The sequence below is a fragment of the Zingiber officinale genome, chromosome 2B, assembly GCF_018446385.1.
Source record: "Zingiber officinale cultivar Zhangliang chromosome 2B, Zo_v1.1, whole genome shotgun sequence".
NCBI classification, from domain to species: domain Eukaryota; kingdom Viridiplantae; phylum Streptophyta; class Magnoliopsida; order Zingiberales; family Zingiberaceae; genus Zingiber; species Zingiber officinale.
The window spans coordinates 107,510,581-107,531,721 of record NC_055989.1 but is presented as its reverse complement, the minus strand read 5'-3'; the positions used below and the strand labels follow the sequence as shown (position 1 = coordinate 107,531,721).

At 33.3% G+C, this 21,141-nt stretch overlaps 1 protein-coding gene across 1 annotated transcript; it reads left to right on the top strand.

Annotated features, from left to right (window-relative positions):
- The first annotated feature begins 206 nt into the window (after positions 1-206).
- LOC122046717 (serine/threonine-protein phosphatase 2A 65 kDa regulatory subunit A beta isoform-like) lies at positions 207-19,694 on the top strand. Its single transcript, XM_042607541.1, has 13 exons — positions 207-391; positions 6,080-6,493; positions 7,424-7,670; positions 10,378-10,490; positions 10,646-10,725; positions 10,924-11,065; positions 11,178-11,258; positions 12,132-12,236; positions 14,868-15,050; positions 15,579-15,671; positions 18,895-19,034; positions 19,119-19,185; positions 19,291-19,694. The coding sequence occupies exons 2-13, from the start codon at positions 6,101-6,103 to the stop codon at positions 19,408-19,410; spliced, it is 1,764 nt and encodes a 587-aa protein (XP_042463475.1). The 5' UTR covers positions 207-391; positions 6,080-6,100; the 3' UTR covers positions 19,411-19,694.
- Positions 19,695-21,141: the final 1,447 nt, after the last annotated feature.

Below are 21,141 nucleotides of genomic sequence, written 5' to 3'. Positions count from 1 at the left end.
TCCAGGATAGTCAATGAGACTAACCGAGATTATTATTATTATTTTAAATTAAAATAATTTTAAGAACAATTAGAATATATAGGACGCAAAATTTCTTGTCTCATTTTAAAATTATTAGAAAATAAAAATTATTAAAATAATAAAATATTTTTTAAAAATTTAACTTCTTGTTTAAAAAAAAAATCAGAAAAATTTCAAGGTCAATCTCGAGCAGGTAGAAAAAAAGGAACAGAGTGGCCCACTGCTCTCCCTCCCAGTCCGCCACGGTTTCGTCGTTGCCCTAGCGTTCCTGTTCGTCCTCCCTCCGCCAATCTTTCTCTCCTCGTCTCCTCTTCCCCTCGCCGCTTGCGACGCCGGCCCGTTGCGACAGCGGCAGGATCTGGATCAAGGGGTAAGAATCAGTCCTTATGAGCTATCAAATTAGGGAGGCCATCAATTCCTTTCCTAGCTGTTTTCCTTTTTTTTTTTGTTTGCCTATGTTTTCGATTTTGGTAGATTTCGTACATTTTTATGTCTATTTTGCTTTTCAGTAGTTGATCATAACTCCAATGGTTTATTATTAAAGAGGAGAACGTTTTTCTTCTCTTTCTCAAGATATATGTGCATTATAAGTGTATCACTATTTTTTTATCTCTGAAGGAATGGCTGAATCAATCATAGTGAAGGGAATAACCTTGGAAAGTTTATCTTGGTTTCTGCTTTTCGGTTTATTTGCGACGGAATTAAGAATTTCATCATGCAATACTAATCAGACAACGATAAGTATGATGATTTCCCATGCGATTTCATAACCTCAATTTTGTAATGTTAATTGCAGAATAACTCTTTCTGAAGCACCAGTAGTTGGAATTAGTGAAAAGAATGCACAAAAAAATCTGATCAATTTGAGTGTAACGACTAGTCCAACAAAGTCAAAATTAAGTCAATCAATGGATCTGTCAGTTGTGCCTTATTGAATTTCACTGCATTTTGATGATCAATTGTATGGGAGGCTGAATTCAAGATACTGATATTAGTAAGCTGATGTTGAGAAATGAGTAAATTAATTGTCTTTTTCCTTTTCTTGCACAAACATCCACATAAAGCTTCTCCCTTGGAAGCAATCTGATTAATTTTACTTAGCAAACTAGATTTATGCTCAAATTTACAAACTTGACGTTCTTAAGAAATTCAATGCAAATCATTTCTTTTTCAGACTCGTAAGTTATTACCAAGCAGTATGGTTAGTATTATCCATTTAACTTGTTCAAAATTGTTTGCATATAAGATCATTTTTGTTTGGTCAGAAAATAATCTCATTGCACTTATAAGGCTTAGTTCAATAACAACAACAACAACAACCAAGCCTTTTCCCACTAGGTGGGGTCGGCTGTATGAATCCTTTTACGCCATTGAGCTCTATCTCCTATTATATCATCATCTATATTTAAATAAATTTTATCTTGTTTTATTGTTGCTAACCAAGTCTTTTTTGGTCTTCCTCTTCCTCTTCCTCGTTTAATATGTATGTTTATCATAGTTTCACATCGCCTAACTGGAGCATTTATTGGTCGTCTAAGTACATGTCCGTACCATATTAAACGTATCTCTCGGAGTTTTTCCTCAATACATGCAATTCCGACTTTCTCTCTAATGCTCTCATTTCTTATTTTGTCCATCCTCGTATGTCCACAAATCCACCTTAATATCCTCATCTCTGCAACTCTCATCTTCTGCTCATGTGCTCGAGTCATATCCCAACATTCAGCTCCATATAACATTGCAGGTCTAATTGCGTTTTTATAGAACTTACCTTTAAGTTTAAGAGGTACTTTACGGTCTCATAAAACACTCGACGCTCCCCTCCATTTCACTCATCCTGCTTATATTCTATGTAAGACATCACTCTCAATCTCTCAGCGTTTTGCAAAAATGATCCTAAATATTTAAATCTTTCGGTTCCGGACAACTCGTTCTTTCCTATCTTAAAAATTGTTTCATTACTTCTAATATTGCTAAACTTAAATTTTATATATTCTATCTTTAATCTACTAAGCTTAAAACCTTTTTCTTCTAGTGTTTCCCTTCAAGATTCTAGTTTAGCATTTACTCCTTCACGTGTTTCATCTACCAAAATAATATCATCTGCAAACAACATGCATCATAGTACTGTGTCTTGAATGTGCGCAGTGAGTTCGTCCATAATTAGTATAAAAAGATAGAGACTTAGAGCTGATCCTTATGTAACCCTATCTTTATTGGAAATGTTTCAGTTACTCCGCCTGAAGTCTTTACTCTTGTCGTTACATCCTCATACATATCCTTAATTAATTCAATATATGTTATGTTAACACCTCTATTTTCAAAAATTCTCCATATACTTTCTCTTGAGACTCTATCATAAGTTTTTTCTAAGTCAATGAATATCATGTGTAGATCTTGTTTTTGCTCCCGATATTTTTCAATTAATTGTCTAAGAAGATGTATAGCTTCTATTGTCGACCTTCCAGACATGCACCCAAATTGATTTCCTGTCACTATGGTCTCCTTCCTTAATTTTGTTTTTTTATTACTTTTTCCCAAAGTTTCATAGTATGACTCATTAGTTTAATGCCCTTATAGTTTGCACAATTTTGTACGTTTTCCTTGTTCTTATATAAGAGAACTAGAGTACTTATCCTCCATTGATCAGACATTTTTTTCGTTTTCAATATTATGTTAAATAATTTTATAAGTCATTCAATACCTTGTTTCCCTAAACACTTTTATACCTCTATCGGAATATCATCTGGTCCAACGGTTTTTTCATTATGCATCTCATTTAAAGTTTGTTTTACTTCTAGAGTTTGAATTCTAAGATAAAAATTAAAATTTCTATGTTCATTTGATTTACTTAAATTACCTAAGTTAAGTTGGTCACCTAACCCTTCATTAAAAAGTTGATGAAAATATCTCTTCCACCACTCTTTTATTTCTCTATCGTTTACTAATACCCTATTACATTCATCTTTAATACATTTTATTTGGCTAAGATATCTTGTTTTCCTTTCTCTCACTTTAGCTATTTTATAAATGTCTCTTTCCCCTTCTTTTGTATCTAATTTTTGATATAATCATTCAAAAGTTTCATTTTTTGCTTGACTCACTACTTTTTTAGCTTCTTTTTTTTGGCTATTGTATATTTTTTTAAGTTTTCCTCGTTCTTACAAATATATAATTCCTTATAAGCTATTCGTTTTTCCTTCACTTTCTCTTGTATTTTCTCATTCCACCACCAAGATTCTTTACTTAGTGGTGCATGTCCCTTTGACTCACCGAGTACACTCTTAGCTACTATTTTCAACTTTGATACCATCTTATCTTATGTTGTATTAGAGTCATCGTATATTTTACCTAATGCTTGTACTTCTACCTTCTCCTTAAATATATTTTGCTTCCTATCTTTTAACTTCCACCACTTAATTCTACGAATTGTATATATTTTTTTTCTGTTGATACTATGTTTGAGGCGTATATCCAACGCTACTAACCTATGTTGGGTAGTTAAGTTTTCTCCAGGGATGACTTTGCAATCTTTACAAATCTTTCTATCCTTCTTCCTAACCATAAGAAAGTCAATTTGTGATTTATTATTCCTACTTTTGAATGTGACTAAGTGTTCTTCTCTTTTCTTAAAAAACATATTAGCTAATATAAGGTCATATGCTATTGCAAAATCTAATATAGTTTTTCCTTCCTCATTCCTCGTTCCAAACCCATAACTCCCATGTACTCTCTCATATTCTTCATTTTTCACTTCAACATGCCCATTTATATCACTTCCTATTAAAATCATTTCATTTGATGAAACATTTTGTAATATTTCATCTAAGTCCTCCAAAAACCTTGATTTGGTAGCTTCATCTAATCCTACCTGTGGTACATATATGTTAATTTTGTTCATAGTTTCTTTTGTCACTACTATCTTAAGGGTTATAATTCTATCTCCTTTTCTAACTACTTCTACAACTTCATTCTTTAACAAACTATCTACAATATTATCCACTCCATATCTTGCTATACTCTTTCCAGTGTACCATAACTTAAAACTTGAGTTCTCTATCATCTTTGTCTTCTCGCTTGTTCAATTTGTCTCTTGTAAACACAAAATACTAATTCTTCTCCTAATCATCGTATCTACTACTTCCATTGATTTACCAGTGAGAGTTTTTATGTTCCATGTTCCAAATCTTAGATTATTAGTTTTCCTATCATATTTGTTCTTATCCAACTTATAGTGTGAGAACTCTTGCCTATTTAACACTACACCTAAGTTCTCATGGAGATATAGTGGTCTTTGCTGAGACGTTACAGTCGGACCCTGTAACACGAATTCTTGCATATTTAGCACTATACCCGAGTTCTGGAGATGTAGCGGTCATTGCCGAGACGTTACAGTCGGATCCTGCAACGCGTTTCTTCTGGGGAACAACCTAGCATTAGCACAATTGTTTAATGGATCCATTTATTGAATAATTGCCAGTTTTGACGCTGGCTAACAACCTAACGCAACCCTCCTCCTTTATCCGGGCTTGGGACCTGATTTAAAATCGATAACTCTAACAGTTCCATTTAATCTTTAGAGGAGTGTAGGGAAATTTAAAGAGTATCTATAACTTCTGAACCCATGAATTGCATTAACTTTAAATCCTGGAGTGAAACTTCAAAAATCAAATGTTTTAAAATAAATAGAACTGAATATAAATATAACTATGGAATAAATATAAATGTAAATGTAAATCCAACAATATAAAGTAAATGGATGGATGGATGGATAGGAGATCCCTCCAAACAAGATTTTAAGAAATGTTCGATTTTATGTTGCATCTAAATGGAGATATTGTTAATGAAATAGTGCGAGGTGTTAAAACTGGTAGAGTTTTCTGGTGTTTTGTTTTATTGTCATATGCCCCATAGGTTAAAAGTGGTGAAAAAATTTAAGCTGGTATATGTAGCCGTATTTTGTGAGTTTGAATGTTAGGTAGGCAGGAAATTTCGCATTAAAAAAGGAAAAATGATATGCAGAGCGAAAAAATCTAAGGGAAAAGCTCGGGATAGACACATCAAGTGATAGGACCCACAAAAGTGAAAATGGCGAGTCATGAATTTATGTGTCTATTCCGGAGCTTTTCCTTGATATTTTTCCCTCTACATATCATTACTCTTAAAAAAGTTAGTATACTAAACATGAGTGGGCTAACATGGTATATCTAGCCATATTTCTTGGGTTTGAATGTCAAGTAGTTAGGAAATTTCACACTCAAAGAGTTAGTGTATAGACACGAGTAGGATAAGATGGATGTGTAACACTATGAAAAAGATAAAATAAAGTATTTCTATTCATAGGCAATTAGTTATAACTCCAAGATGTGACTAAGTGTGGGAAAATACATCAAAACTGTATAGACATATTTAAGGATGTATAGGTAGATAAGTTGAATCTATTAGTTAATGGCATGATGTTAGAGGGAAATTTAAGAAAATTCCATTTAATGCAACAAACAATGATTTAAAAGATCTAAGTATTATTATTAATACCCTTGCATATAGTCCAGTGATGTGATAAATTAACAGAGATGACTAATCATGCCCTAAGCCACTTCACTCCCCGCCATGCTGTAGCGGCAGCGCCCATGCAGTCTCCCAAGCACCCATGGTTTGATTCCCCACTACAGCGCACTGCAGGACATTTTCCTTTAGTGGAATAACAAACCTAGGATGTTGGGCTGCTGACCGCTTGTTGCAAGCATTTTCAGATTTATTTTGATGGCCGGTGGGAAACTTCCATGGGATCGGGCTGGGCCAGGCCGAGCATCCCAGGATTAGTTGGCTCGAATGGTTGGATACGTGGTGCTAGCTTTAAAAAAAAATGATGTGATAAATTCATGTTAAAAAAGCACTTTTTTTCATGCTGATTTTGGCACCTGATAAATCTGAAGACTGAATAAACACATTCAAGAAGGATCTGGTAACTTTTGTTGAGTGGTTTTGGACTTTCTATAATGCCATTTATCTTGTCCTGATACTTCATTTTTTCCCTTTTTTTTTTCTCTTTCAACAGTTTTAAGGCCAGTGGAGTCATATGGCTGCGAATGATGAGCCATTATACCCAATTGCTATACTGATTGATGAATTGAAGAATGAAGACATTCAGCTGCGTCTAAACTCTATCCGTAGGCTTTCTATCATTGCACGTGCTCTTGGGGAGGAAAGGACTCGAAAAGAATTAATTCCATTTCTCAGTGAAAACAATGATGATGATGATGAAGTTCTTCTTGCCATGGCAGAAGAGTTGGGTGTTTTTATTCCCTATGTTGGCGGTGTGGAACATGCTCATGTGTTGCTTCCACCCCTCGAAACTTTATGCACTGTAGAGGAAACTTGTGTTAGGGAGAAAGCAGTGGAATCACTCTGCCGTATTGGAGCACAAATGAAGGAAAGTGATTTAGCAGAATGGTTTATTCCTTTAGCAAAGGTATGATTAGGTATTCTACTAATAGTAGGGCTATTAGCAATTTCCATTAGACTTAATGACTAATAATTCTCCCTAGTTTTGGCTGTTCATTCAAAAATTCACCTTTAATATTACATGAAGCTATTTGGCAGGTCGCAACATTCATGAGAAATTCAACATGCAGGGAAGTTCTTTCAATAGTATGTAGGTTCACATTAATTTTTTCTCGGGATCATACATAAAATTTGTGAGACATGAAAATTGCAAAGACTAAAGAGTATTACAGAACTGAAATTACACCCACAAAGATCTATATATTTATTATTTATTTTATATCTCTGGTTCGTCCACATCATTTTTAATAAATTCGTATGTTTTATTTATTTATCTTTTCATTAGAGGTTATAGACTCTACAACATTCAACAAGGAAGTCAGTTAGTTTAACTTTTTTCACAATTAAACATCAAACATGTGGCTAGACAGTTTCTTGTCTCACTGTTGAAAACTTTACTTTAGCATAAATTTGTAATTTGTTTTAATCTTCTTTAATTGATACAAAGTAAAATCAATTTCAGCTTTGATAAAAAAAGATAACTTTTTAATTGTAAAAAGAGAATAATTTGAAATGAGCCGTGTTGTTACATTATTTTTCTTATACTTTATGGTTCGTTACATGTTCTGTAAAAATTATCTATGTGATTCTTGCATCTAAGATATTATTCTGGAGTGCCATATCTGCTCATTCACATGAAATATTGTAGATAAATGTGATACTCTGATAAGCTTACCCCAGCAGATCATTGTTTTAAGCCATCTAAGGCTAAATTTCTTTGCTATTGACTTGTTTGAGGGATTTACATTAAGTTTATCACTTGACTTCTTAGGACATTTTAGACTCTATGTTCTTGTATTTCTCATTCATTTTTTCATTGTGTCCCCCATATGTTCAGAGGCTAGCGGCTGGTGAGTGGTTCACTGCTCGTGTCTCCTCCTGTGGTCTCTTTCATGTTGTTTATCCAAGTGCCACAGATCCATTGAAAGCAGAACTTAGATCCATTTTTGCACAATTGTGCCAAGATGACACACCTATGGTCAGACGAGCTGCTGCTTCCAATCTTGGAAAATTTGCAGCTACCCTTGAACAAAGCCATCTAAAGTCAGACATCATGTCCATGTTCGAGGACCTAACTCAGGATGGTAATTCTATTAGACACTCTGATTTGATTACCAGGATATCATTTTTCCATTTCTATTTTTCATTTCAGCATCAGCTAGCTTTGTTGGATAAGGATAGACTAAGGGCATCTTCAATGGTTGGAGCTAATATGAGCTTTTTTGTAGTCTCCAATATGTCACATCAAAAGTATAAAAATTTACCACTCTCTCCACAACCAAAAATACCTCCCTATAATTGTTTTGTGGACCCTATGTTATCAACTTTTTTTGTACATCATTAATTACTGGTTCTACCCATATTATTAATTTTGAGATGAAAGAGCCAGGTTTGAAATTGCATTACTGCTCTTAAACTACAAACCTCAAACCTTGCATCCATAATGGTTAGAGCTGTTTTCTTCAGCTTTTTCATTTTACAAACCTCTTTAAAACCTCCCAGGAGATGCCCTAAGATGGCTTAGCATTACAACCTTGCTACATCATGCTCAGTCGCCTCGTATGAAACACAATTCTTTGTTGGAAGTTCTTTCATCTTTTAGTTTATCAGCAAAATGCACGTTAGTTTGAAGCAAACGAAGTGGTGTTTTATACCTCTAAAATATTATCCAATTGTAGAATCTTAGATGGTGAATCATTTTCTTTTCAGTATGCTCAACTTTCCTGAACTTTATACTGATATTCATAAGTATGCCAGTTTGCTATCAATTAATTAATGGGCAGTCAGAATTGTGGCATAAAAAAATGATATAACAAAGATAATAAAAACTAATATGCATGTGTTAGATTACTAGAAAAGATAAAATAGAAAAAAATATTATTATTTGGGTATAGTTAGGTGTAACTCTAATAAATGAAAAACTGACAAAGAATAGGTTAAGATAATATCAATATTTTCAAAGACCCTGATAATTCTATAGTTAGTTATAATAATACCATTCATAGATTTATTATATATGGCAATCAACTATGGTTGAATATGTGAATGGTACTTAAGACCAAGAAAATTCTAGGCAATACTTTTAGCGGTCATTTAAAAGATCACATGCTGTTAATGATACAGCATTAGTTTAATGAAGAGATAAAATCCATGTAACCAACCCTAAATAGTTGGGGGCTATCATGACCATGACTTGTTAACAACATCTTGTCTTTGGAGCCATTTAGGTGGGTGGATGAATTGGAGGGAAGAAGTGTGTGTGTGTGTGTGTGTGTGTGTGTGTGTGTGTGTGTGTGTGTTGGGAGACAAGCACAAACATAAAAAATTTCATCAACTTTTTTTTTCCCTTTTCCTTCCTCTCTTTTCTCCTATTTATCCATCCAAATAAGCTTGCAATTAGTGGTGTTCACATTATATTCTTAATTTCTTATGAGTTGCAGTGTAATCCTAATTGGCTCGAGAGTTCTCATTCAACTTAAGCCATTTTTCTCCTCACATGAAATGCAAAATGCTTAGGTATGAATGTGGTGTGTTTCTTAATGCTCTTTCTCATCTTCCTTTGAGGATGGGAATAAGAAATTTATGATTTATTGGCTATATGTAAAGAAAATTGGAGTTAGATTTTTTTTTCTACAGAGGGAAGAAGATATCATTTGGAATTTGATTTTCACAATAATTCTAGTTACATGAGTGGGAGAGAAGGCAGGAAACTTTAATTTCAGATTTGTGTTTACCTGAGTAAATTGTTTGTTTAATTATATAATAGTTCTAGTTTGAGAAGAAGATTGAGTAAATTGTATTGCAACAACCATCACCACTACCACCACTGAAGATTATAGATTTTAGGTTGGAGAATTTTGAAATCAGATGCTACATTATAAAGAAAGATCTTAGATCATGAGAACTAGATTGGACAATCTTGAAAGTTTTGAATAATATTAATAAGTCATTTGATAAATTGACAATAAGGACAGAATCCTTCACACATGGATCACTTGATCAACATAAACCCATCAAGAGTATCACCAATCTTTACATGCTTCGAGACCCTCTGTCTTACCATCCTATGTTTAGAGAATAACTGAGTTTATTCCCTTAAATGTCATAATAGGAATGCACGGGGAATTTAACATGAGTTAGGAGATAACACAAAACAATGTTAAAGAGTTTCCTATAATTTTGTCAAGTAGTTAGATTCAAATGCTAGATTGGTTAACTAATATGCAAAATTATTGTGATTGGTGTTTCTTGGCCAACCAAACACAGCACAATTTGCCAAAATGAAATTTGTTAGAGTGACTAAGAATTTTTGGCAAAGCATTCAAGCCAACATAGAACAATTAAGGGAATCACATATCTCACATTGGCATGAGATGACACCTCAACTAAAAGAGAAGTACGTTTTGACATACTTCAAGGACGAACTACATCAAGTGGGTAAATGGTAATTCTGAATAATTGCGATTGTTGTTAGATAGGAGCCTCTCAGGTGACAAGTAAAAGTTTATTAATCAAGCAAATAGGTGCAAATAGTAATCTCTCTAGCACTGTTCCTCAAGAGTCATGCTCCTAATGCAAGGTGGGGATTCTCAAGGAATGAGATGGATGATGTTTTCATACTGCTCGTGGATTAAAAGATTGACATGATTTTCACGAGTTGTTTACATTGTTTTTTGTTACATGGTAGCACACTCCTTTTTCATGTTACATTTTGTTATGACAACTGATAGATATTTGGGCAGCAATTTTTTCATAAATATTCTAGCAGGCTTGTGTGTTTATGTGTTTCAGATCAGGATTCTGTGCGATTATTGGCGGTTGAGGGTTGTGCAGCACTTGGGAAGTTGCTGGAATCCCAGGACTGTATAGCACATATCCTTCCTGTCATTGTTAACTTCTCACAGGTATGATGCTTATTGCTTGCTAGTCAATTGCATAGATGTTTCATTGCCTAACTGTACTTTGTTGTTGTAGGGTGTATATGTTCCTTCCTTTCCCTATTGGGCTAATAATTTATATATATGATTAGAAGTTTTATATACTTAAATGTGTTAAACAGGATAAGTCCTGGCGTGTACGTTACATGGTTGCAAATCAATTGTATGAGCTTTGTGAAGCAGTTGGTCCTGAAGCAACAAGGTTAACAATCCTTTGCCTTGTGTTTGATTGCTAGATATTCACTCTATTATTTTATTTGTCATGAAGCTTTCAATTTTTTCTATTATTATAAGTCTCCATCTTGGTACAAGAAGTTTATTCTGCATGCTGATATAGGACTTGTGTGCGATATATCATGACATGCATTTATTTTGTACCTGATTCTCTTTCTTGATCAAGGGCTGATTTGGTACCTGCATATGTCCGTCTTCTTCGTGATAATGAGGCTGAAGTACGCATTGCTGCTGCTGGAAAGGTGACAAAATTTTGTCGGATCCTGAATCCACAACTTGCAATTCAGCATATTCTCCCATGTGTTAAGGTATATATATGCTAACAAGATTCCACAACTTTTCAAAGTGACGTAATAATCATATTTAGCATCTCAAGGTTGTATTTGTGAATTTTATATTAATCAATGTGACTATATCCAGGAATTATCGACAGATTCATCTCAGCATGTTCGTGCAGCTCTTGCTTCCGTAATCATGGGCATGGCACCTACATTAGGGAAGGTATTTAAACATAAGTTCAGCATGTAACATATAACATTTGATGAATAATATTATCAATTTCTTGGTGCAGGTTCCTTTTACCTTTTAATTTGACATGATAAAATAAATGTATTTACATAACCATCAAGTTAAACGGGCATTGTCATATGCATTGTTTTGAAAAGCCTTCAATGCCAATCCCTTTTGCAGCCGTCCTGTGCGGCAAAGGATCACATGATATCCTTTTATGAACACATAAGCATCATGCAAACTAATTCAATCCCTAGCTCATGAAAGTCCAAATCAAGTCACCTATTGAGTGACAAGGAAGATCTTTTGATCACAAGGCTTCAACTCTGAAGCCTCAATTACTACTTTACTAGCAATAGTCCATTGAATTCATATAATATCAATCTAACTCATGATTTGATCCTATGTGGAACTATTAGAACAGTATAATTTTGATGTTTGCATTACAGATGAAGCACTAGCCTCTACCAAATGAGACCAGTGGAAACTTATATATTTTTCTTTCATTTGGCATGAATTAGTGTGCTTGATTCCTACTTTCTGCCTTCTACATCTATAGACCAACGAACATATTTCAAGTCATTTTTAAATATGCTTGTTATTAATTAAAAGGTCTATTTCTCTTGACCATTTATTCTTTTACCCATGGGAACAGCATACCAATGAACATATTTTTTTGACATGTTCTCTTTTGATTTTTGAAGAATTAGTTCTCTAGTTGCATTTTTTAATATAAACAAATAGTTTGTTGCTGTTAACATTCTAGTAGAACCTCGAGCTGTATATTCTATTTCTGATTCAAATATAATGTATTCCATTCCTTGATTTAGCCATAAGTTTAATGAATTTGTTGATTTTTTGTAGGATGCAACCATTGAACAACTTCTTCCCATTTTCCTTTCTTTGCTCAAAGATGAGTTTCCAGATGTCCGATTGAATATAATCAGCAAACTTGATCAAGTAAATCAGGTAAGCCTTCTCTCTGCAAGGGCTTTGTTAGATCTGATTCAAAATTTGAGATCCATATTCATATTATTAGATTTTTGCACAATGTATTCGGTCCTTAGTGAACTCTTTTTCTTTTGATATTTCCATGAAGTTTCTTTCCTTTATTTTCTTGTGAAGGAAAATATGCAGCAAGATAAATTTTGTTTTCCAGAACTCCAGATTTTTTTTTATTCTTTGAAATCATTAGGTGGCGTTTGGTTCTCCCCTAGAAATCGGAATGGGAATGAGTATCATAGTATTGTGGAATGAGAATGAGTATGAGCTTGGGGATCATTCTTAAAAATAATGTTTGGTTAGTTGAATATTTTCAATCGGAATGAACCTAAATTTCTTTTTTTACCCTTAGAGGAAAATAAGAGAAAAAATTAGATGGAAGATAAAGTTGGATGTGAGAGAAACATATGATGAGAGAGAAAGTGTGATGGGAAAAAATGAAGAGAGGGAAAGTGTGATGAGAGAAAATTAGGAGAAAGAGCGTGATAGGAGAGATTGAGAAGAGAAAAAGTAATGATGAGAGAGAAAGTATGTTGAGAGAGAAAGAGTGATGGGAAAAAATAAAGAGAGAGAAAGTGTGATGAGAGAAAATGAGAGATTGAGGAGAGAAAGTATGATGAGAAAATATGATGAGAGAGAAAGTGTGATGGGAAAAAATGATGAGAGAGAAAGTGGGATGAGAGAAAATGAGGAGAGAGAGAGGGATGGAAGAGAATGAAGAGAGAGAAAGTGTGGTGAGAGAAAATATGGAGAGAGTATGGTAAGAGAGATTGAGGAGAGAGAAAGTATGATGAGAGAGAAAATATGATGAAAAAATGAGGAGAGAATGAAGAGAGAAAATAATGAGAGACTGTGTGATGAGAGAGAATACAGAGAGAAAATGGTAAAGAATGTGTGATGAGAGAGAATGAGGAGAGAGAGTATGATGGAAGAGAATGAAGAGAGAGAAAGTGTGATAAGATAAAATATAGAGAGAGTATGGTAAGAGAGATTGATGAAAGAGAAAGAATGATGAGAGAGAGAGTATGATGAAAAAATGAGGAGAGAATGAAGAGAGAGAAAATAATGAGAGAGTGTGTGATGAGAGAGAATACAGAGAGAAAATGGTAGAGAATGTGTGATGAGAGAGAATGAGGAGAGAACAAGGAGAGAGAGTGAAATGAAAGAAAAATTGAACAAATATACTAAGGGTATTTTCGTCTAAAACTTAATTCTTATTCCCATTCCATCAAAACCCAAGGGAGGGGTGGGTTTCATCCATACCCAAATTTTTTTATTTCATTCCAAAATCTTGATTCCATTCCCATCAACCAAACACAAGGTTTGAGAATGAATCCATTCCCTCATTCCCAAACCTCTAAATCAAACGCCACCTAAGTCATCTTAGAGACATGGCATAATTTCTTCCAGAAAGATGTTGCTTAAAAGTAATTTTAAGAAATTTCAATGTTTCTCGATAGAGCCTTGCATAGAGTTCAATGTGGGAACTAAAGTCGCATAGCTGACCTCAAATAATTTGGATTAGCACAGCTAATTGTCGTTGCATGTAGTTGGACTTTTAGGTTGCGTTGGAGGAACATACAAATCCAAGAGAAAGAAAGAAGGATAGTGATAAAAACCGAACATAAGAGGAAAAAATTGGCATGTTAAGTTTTTTAATTAAATTCTTATCTTTTTTAGAGGTAATTTTACATCAGACCAACAGAAAGGCAGCAACTAGGCTCAGACTTGGGGAAAGAGGTGAAGTGATTGCAAGGGCACGTTAAACAATTGCATTGGTTCTTTTAATTTGTTTTAGACAGATTAATTTTGAGGGAAAGGAAAAAGAAAGTTTTCCTCTGACCTCTCCCCTTCTTTCCTGTGTTTACTACAAGGAATATGATACCATTCTGGTACCATATGCCATTTTGGCATTAATTTTGTTAGATGTTGATGATCAAACAATAGGTAATACTGCTGAATATATATTGCACTCATGAAAGAATTTGGCTTAAACTACTATCAGAAGGAAAATTTTCCTCTTTTGACATGAAATTGCAGGAAAAATATCCATAGAATGCAACTGCACGTCCTCCACTTTGAATTGAGGATGAAATCTATACTAACTGAATTTTATTTATTTTCTATTCCATTGACTTAATTAAGGTGGCATAAACCCAGATTATTTGAGTTGCACTAATTTATCAAGTTAGATTAAGCTAGTTGTCTGTATGTTCTGTTATTAATTTTGATAGATTTTCAGGAGCAGATAATAGGTAATAAAAATGCACTAAGTATTAGATATACATATTACTCTCTTGAAAGAATTTGACTGAAACTTCTGGCAGATGGAAAATGTCTGCTCTTGTGAGATGAAATCGAAGTATGACTTTTCTTCAATGAGCCTGTTTGTGTTTTGGTAATTGCTTAGTGCCTTTTCTTATTAAATGTACTCAAGTGAGTGTCACAAGCCTCTGTTGTGATTTTAAAATTGTCTTTTACAAAACACTTTGTAAATAGCATCAATTGAATTTTTTAAGGTAAGGATTTCTTGTTATGTCACGTGCCTGTACTCCAATTATTTTTCTTATTTTTGATTGAATTTGTGTTATATTGCAGGTTATTGGTATTGACTTGTTATCCCAATCTCTATTACCTGCTATTGTGGCCCTTGCCGAGGATAGGCATTGGCGAGTACGCCTTGCCATAATTGAGTACATTCCTTTGCTGGCTAGTCAGCTTGGTATTAGATTTTTTGATGATAAACTTGGCGCTCTTTGCATGCAGTGGTTGGAAGATAAGGTATGTGAATTTTTCTGTGATGCAGCAATGGAAGGAATAAAGAAGCATATTCCATTGGCTCCTATAAACTTTTTACTTGAATATCTGTTTCTCCTTTACCTTATGAAAATTCATTCATCCATTAAGAAATGGTGTTGTATAGTGTATCCTCGAATTGGCCACTGCCCTACTTTCTCATTGGCTAACAAGTTTGATGTTTTTTCATTCCTATTTATATTGATTCTTTGTTTAGTTGGTTGTGCAACTAGAAATCTTACTATTTATATTCTTGTTATTTTTCCATTTTTGAAAAGGTTTATGCATATAGAAGCTCTTAATTTTGTAAGTAATAGTCAATTAGTGCACTTTGTACCTTTGCAGCTATAGACTTGAATACTTTGATAGATTATGCAATAATTTGACATTGAAAAATTGTCAACCAATTATCTGCATACCAGTTTCCAATATTAATACTGATAAGTTTCAGATCAGTTGGGAAGGTAGCTGAAGTCATAATTCCATGAACAATTTAACCTTGATGTTCAACAGGTTTTCTCAATTCGGGAGGCAGCTGCTAATAACTTGAAGCGTCTTGCAGAAGAATTTGGTCCAGAATGGGCAATGCAACACATAATTCCGGAGGTCTGCTTTTAGAGTACTTTATTTCATTATTCCTGTGCTGGATTTTTAATGCCTCATGCACCTTGCATCTGCATCATTCTGCAATTATGCTTTCTCATCTTTATTTAAATTTGATTTTGGATTCCTTATGCCTGTAATGATGATGTTTTACCAATATTGTGTTTTAATTTCGAGGGACCCATATATTACTTTTTGGCGATGCACTTTAGTTATGGATCTAGAACAGTTTGTTCCATTCGGTCTTCTAAGAAAATATAGTATGCCTATTTGTATCTTGAAATGCAACCTTGCATACTGGATGAAATGTTTCTATAAATATTATGATCCAGAGAAATAGGGTACATTTCCATATGTAAATGAGATAATCTATACTTGGATATTGATGCTTCGGATTGCATGAGTTATATAATAGTTGGCTTTTAGTGAGAATGACCAGGAAGATATGGACTGAGCAAATAAGCTGGGGGATATTTGAATTTGAGCATTTATTGGGAGATGTTCGGACTGTCCCTGAAATCAATGCAGTGGAAACTATGAACCCTGATATAGACTGGATTAAGTGCGTGGATTTTATCCTACCTTTGCCCGCACCATTTCTAACATAATATTTTATCTAATTAGAATTTTAGTTGTAATTTGATTTTTTGCAAATGTGAAAGTAGGGTATTTCTGGTCCTCTGAAAAGTTCTCTGGTTTAGATTTTCTCTCATCTTTTCCGCTTTACTAAATTACATAAGTAGGCTTATAGAAGTTTGCCAAGGTCCATTCTATGAGCTAACATAAGAGAAGAATTGTATAATTTGAAAAATTTCTTACACTAACATTGATAAACCCATTTGTGATTGTTATGGAGCTTTGAACCATCAGTTCTTTCTTAAAAACATAAGCATATCACTATTATTTATATCCATAAGTAGGGCTGTAAACAAGTCGAGCCGAGCCGAGCCGAGCCGAGCTTTGGGGTGTTCAAGCTTGTTTGATAAGGTAACCAAGCCGAGCCGAGCTTAAAATGAACCAAGCTTTTGAAATGAGTGTTCAAGCTTGGCTTGGTTTAATTTTTATCATCTTGAGCTTGTTTGAAGCTTGGCTTGAGTTTGGTTCATTTAGATGTTATCAAGCTCTCAATTCAAGCTTGACTTAAGCTTGGTTCGAGCTTAGTTCGTTTAGATGTTATCAAGCTCTCAATTCAAACTTGTTTGATTGTTTGCAACTTTTAGTTGTTTGATTGATTATTAAGCTTGATAATTTAAATTTATTTATTTATTTTATTGTTTATATAGCATATTGAAAAGAGTTTTATTAATGAATATGGTTCGTGAACATTGTTCATGAACGTTGTTCACGAACGTTGTTCACGAACATTAACGAGCTGAACACATATGTGTTCAAGCTTGTTTGTTTAGCTTAACGAGCTGTTCAAGTTTGTTTGTTTAATTAATCTTATATATATTGAACGAACATAAACAAGCTCTTACCAAACTGAACACCAAGCTTGTTCACGAACGCTTGGTTCATTTACAGTCCTATCCATAAGCCAAGGTTTAAAATCTCGATTCGTGCCGAGGTTTCGGCCCAGACCGGAACGATTCGGTTTCGGTATTTTTTTTATTTAAATTTGAATTAATCTTCTAATAATAATAATAATAATTCAACTCTCTCAATTTAGAATGATAAGAGGTTTACAAGATTATAAGTGTTTTATTAGAAATCATAAACTTGACAAATCTTTATCAAAATTTCTTGAATAAAGGACGTATAATATTTCCTAAGTAGATTAGTAGAGATCTTCTAAGATAAAAATATATGTTTCATATGTCCAGAAAATAAAAATTTTAAAAGTAAAAAAGCTAAATATCTCAATATTTATGGATCTAAATTTTAAATCAATTTTATATTTTTTTCTATAATAAGTATATAAATTAATTTACAAAATGCTACGTTGTGTATAATAATTATATAAATTAACTATTTATTTATTTAAATTAATTATTATTTTAAATAATATATATTTAAAATGCTAAAAAAAATCAGAATATTAATTAAATAGTAAACTAGAAAAAAATATAAAATAATTAAAAAATATCAGAATATTAATCTGATTTATTAGATTTTTTTTAATTTTTAAATTTTTTAAAGAATTTTTAAATAAAATTTAAATTAGTAAAATTAATTTTCAGAATATTAATTAATAAAATTTATTATTTTTAAAATATATTTATATTTTACTGGGATAGTTTAATTAGACTTTATAAAAGCTTCTTTGAAATATCACACTTAAGTTAGGAAATATTTGAATTTTTAAAAGGGTAGCCTGGTGCATGAAGTTCTCGCTATGCGAGGTCCCAAGGAAGGATCCATTGTATGCAGCATTACCCTACTTTTTGCAAGATGCTGTTTCCAGGATTTGAACCCATGACTTTTTGGTCACAAAGCAATAACTATACCGTTGCACCAAGACTCCCCTTCTATTTGAATTAATTAAATCAAAATATTTAATTTTTAACAGGAAAATCCTAAATTCCCGATCTTCGCGTGTCGTGGCGCCGGAGAGTCTCGGGGGAGGCCTTCGGCACCATCGAAGGAGTCACATGACTCCTCTGGCGCCGCTGGAGGAGTCCCGCGACTCCAGCAGCGGTCGAGATGGAATCGCGACACGCCTTTGTCACGCGAAGACGAGTGCGCGTGATTGTCGTGCGACAACGAGCGCACGATTGTTGCGTGCGTGATTCCTCTGTTTCGTGCACGAACTGGTGTCGGTTTCGGTGAGCGGGCGGAACGGAATGAAATTTTCAACCATATCATAAGCAATCATGGAAGTTTAATTTGAGACAACTCAAGACTTAATTTTATGCGACATTACTTTTTGGGTAACTGATATTGATACATTAAGACAACTTTGAAAGAACCAATAGATTCTATTGTCAGAACAGTTGAATTTGTTGGTGAAGGGTAAGAGGGAGAGAGTGAGACTAAAGAAATTGTTAGTCCATGTAATAAAAAAAATGTAATTATTTTTAATATTACTAAAGATATAGCCATGGATAAAGTTCAATAGAGGCATAAGATTCATGCAACTAACCAAATAGTTGGGACAAACTAAGCTTCATGATGGTGATGGTGATGGTGATGATGGATACTTTTGAAACAACAAAAAAAGAAGTAATGTTTCTAGTTCCACAATCAAATGTTAATATTGACAACAATGCTCTTATTTCCCTTGTAGGTACTAGAAAAGATCAATAGCCCACATTATCTTTATCGTATGACCATTCTACGAGCAATTTCTCTTCTTGCCCCTGTTGTGGGTGCTGATATCACGAGCGAGAAGTTACTGCCCATTGTGATTGCTTCCTCAAAGGACAGGTAAATGCATCATTGGGTTATATGAGAATGGAAGTCTACTGTTGTTGCATCGTCACAGCTACCTGAACATTATAATCCTTGTAGGGTGCCCAACATCAAGTTCAATGTTGCAAAGGTTTTACACAATCTTGTTTCCATACTCGACCAATCTGTGAGTACATAGAATGTGTGCAATTCTAGTCTATCTTGACTATGCTGCCACCATCTCCATATTATTGGTGGTCTGATTGTGTGCTCAATTTTCTATTTATGTTAGCTGGTGGACAAGACGATTCGACCTTGCCTGGTTGAGCTCACCGAGGACCCTGATGTGGATGTCAGGTATTTCGCGAACCAAGCACTGGAAGCATGTGATCAAGTTATGATGTCAAGCTAGGAGATCGATTCATCAAGAAGCTTTACATCTAAACCCCTACACAAATAAGGGTGGTGGTTCTCAGTTGTTTAAACTATTTTTGGTGGACTTGAAATCAATGATGCTGTAGGGGTTCGATCCTAAGCTATTTTATTCCCATCGTCCTTAATTCTGAGCAACCGAGATTTGTTATTGTGCAGTTGCAAACGATTTCTTTCGCCTACTGAAGATCTGTTGTTGTAAAAATCTTTTATTCAAGGCGATGTTGCCATAGTGACAAATCATATGTTGTGTTTTAGATCTCAGTGCTTGCTCCTTTGGTTGCTAGAAGTTATTGATGCAATGTTTTGTGCCCACTACATTCAAAACTTCCATGAAGCTCTCATCTGAAATTATGTAAACACATTAAAATTAAGACTCCACCAAAAGTCGATAAACACCTTATATCTTATTGGTTTAATCTGTCGTGAAATTGAAAGTATATACATAAATAATCAAAAAATAAATATTGACAAATTTATTAAATTATCAATAAGCTAGAGATCAATTTGATAAATTGGGAGTTTTAATGCAACGGAAAAATTATTATCGTGTGAATGAGAAGTCATGAGTTTAAGTCGTAGAAACTTTTGTAATATAGGGTCTTGTAAAATTGTATATACAATAGATTTAATGTGGTCTAAAATTCTTTTTATATTTATGGGAGATTTGGTATCAAATGTCCTTTTATTAATAAATTAAAAATCAACATCATCTGAAGAGAGGGGATTTAGGAGATTGACGGGAGGAGTGGGAAGGGAATAATATTATTTTTGGATGTTTTTGATAGTTTTAAAATTAAGATATTCTTTTTAATAAATAAGGAAATATGACTGTTTCTTTTGGTAAAAATCTGTTGAAGATTAGATGACTAAGAATATAAAAGAATACTTATTATAAATATCCAAACCAAATTTATTCTAAGTCAATGCCTGTTATTAATGATAACTCGATGAACATATAAAAAGATACTTATTATATATGACAATGTATTGAGAATAGTATAATTGTTCCTACACTTATTATAAAGTCGAAGTCTATCGATGATAAATTGATTGGATATTATTTTAGTCGACACCAAAGCGATGACTTTGTGATCAAATCAATATTTTGATTCCATTTCAATCTGATTCATTATAAACCAAATTGAATTAAAAACTGAATATATCTCTACTAGACAAAAAATTGTACACTTTGCATTGAGATCATATTGAATACTTCAATGTTTATGAAATATATTTCAAAAATATAGAATACATCTGTTTAAGTTGACGTATTACTATTATAAAAAATTATATAAAGAAATTTTGTTTTGCTTGTATATTTTACTTCTAACAATTTGTAAAATAAAAGTAAAATACTCATTCTAACACGATTGGATAGAATTAAAAAGAAAAATATTTTTTTCTGTTAAATTTTTAATGTGGTTCCTAAAAGAATAAGTATTCTCCAACTCCTCTTGACAAATTGAGAGACAAATCAAATCTGATAACGATGTCAAAATTTTGATTTTTTTTTTCTTTCAAAATTATAAAATGTAATTTTACTCGGTTAATCTTACATAGTCACATGCTATAGAAAGAATGATGATTAGCCAGGAGGAAAAATATGGTTATTTTTTTATAGAAATTATGAAGATAAAATAAAAAAATAGACAAAATATGAGGAGCAATATGATAATATAAAATTGATTATAAATTTAAAAAGGTCAAA

Coding starts and splice junctions, on each gene's coding strand:
- LOC122046717 (XM_042607541.1), top strand. CDS start 6,101: ATGGCTGCGAATGATGAGCCATTATACCCAATTGCTATACTGATTGAT. Junction 6,494..7,423: donor GGTTTATTCCTTTAGCAAAG/GTATGATTAGGT, acceptor CCATATGTTCAG/AGGCTAGCGGCTGGTGAGTG. Junction 10,491..10,645: donor TCATTGTTAACTTCTCACAG/GTATGATGCTTA, acceptor TGTGTTAAACAG/GATAAGTCCTGGCGTGTACG.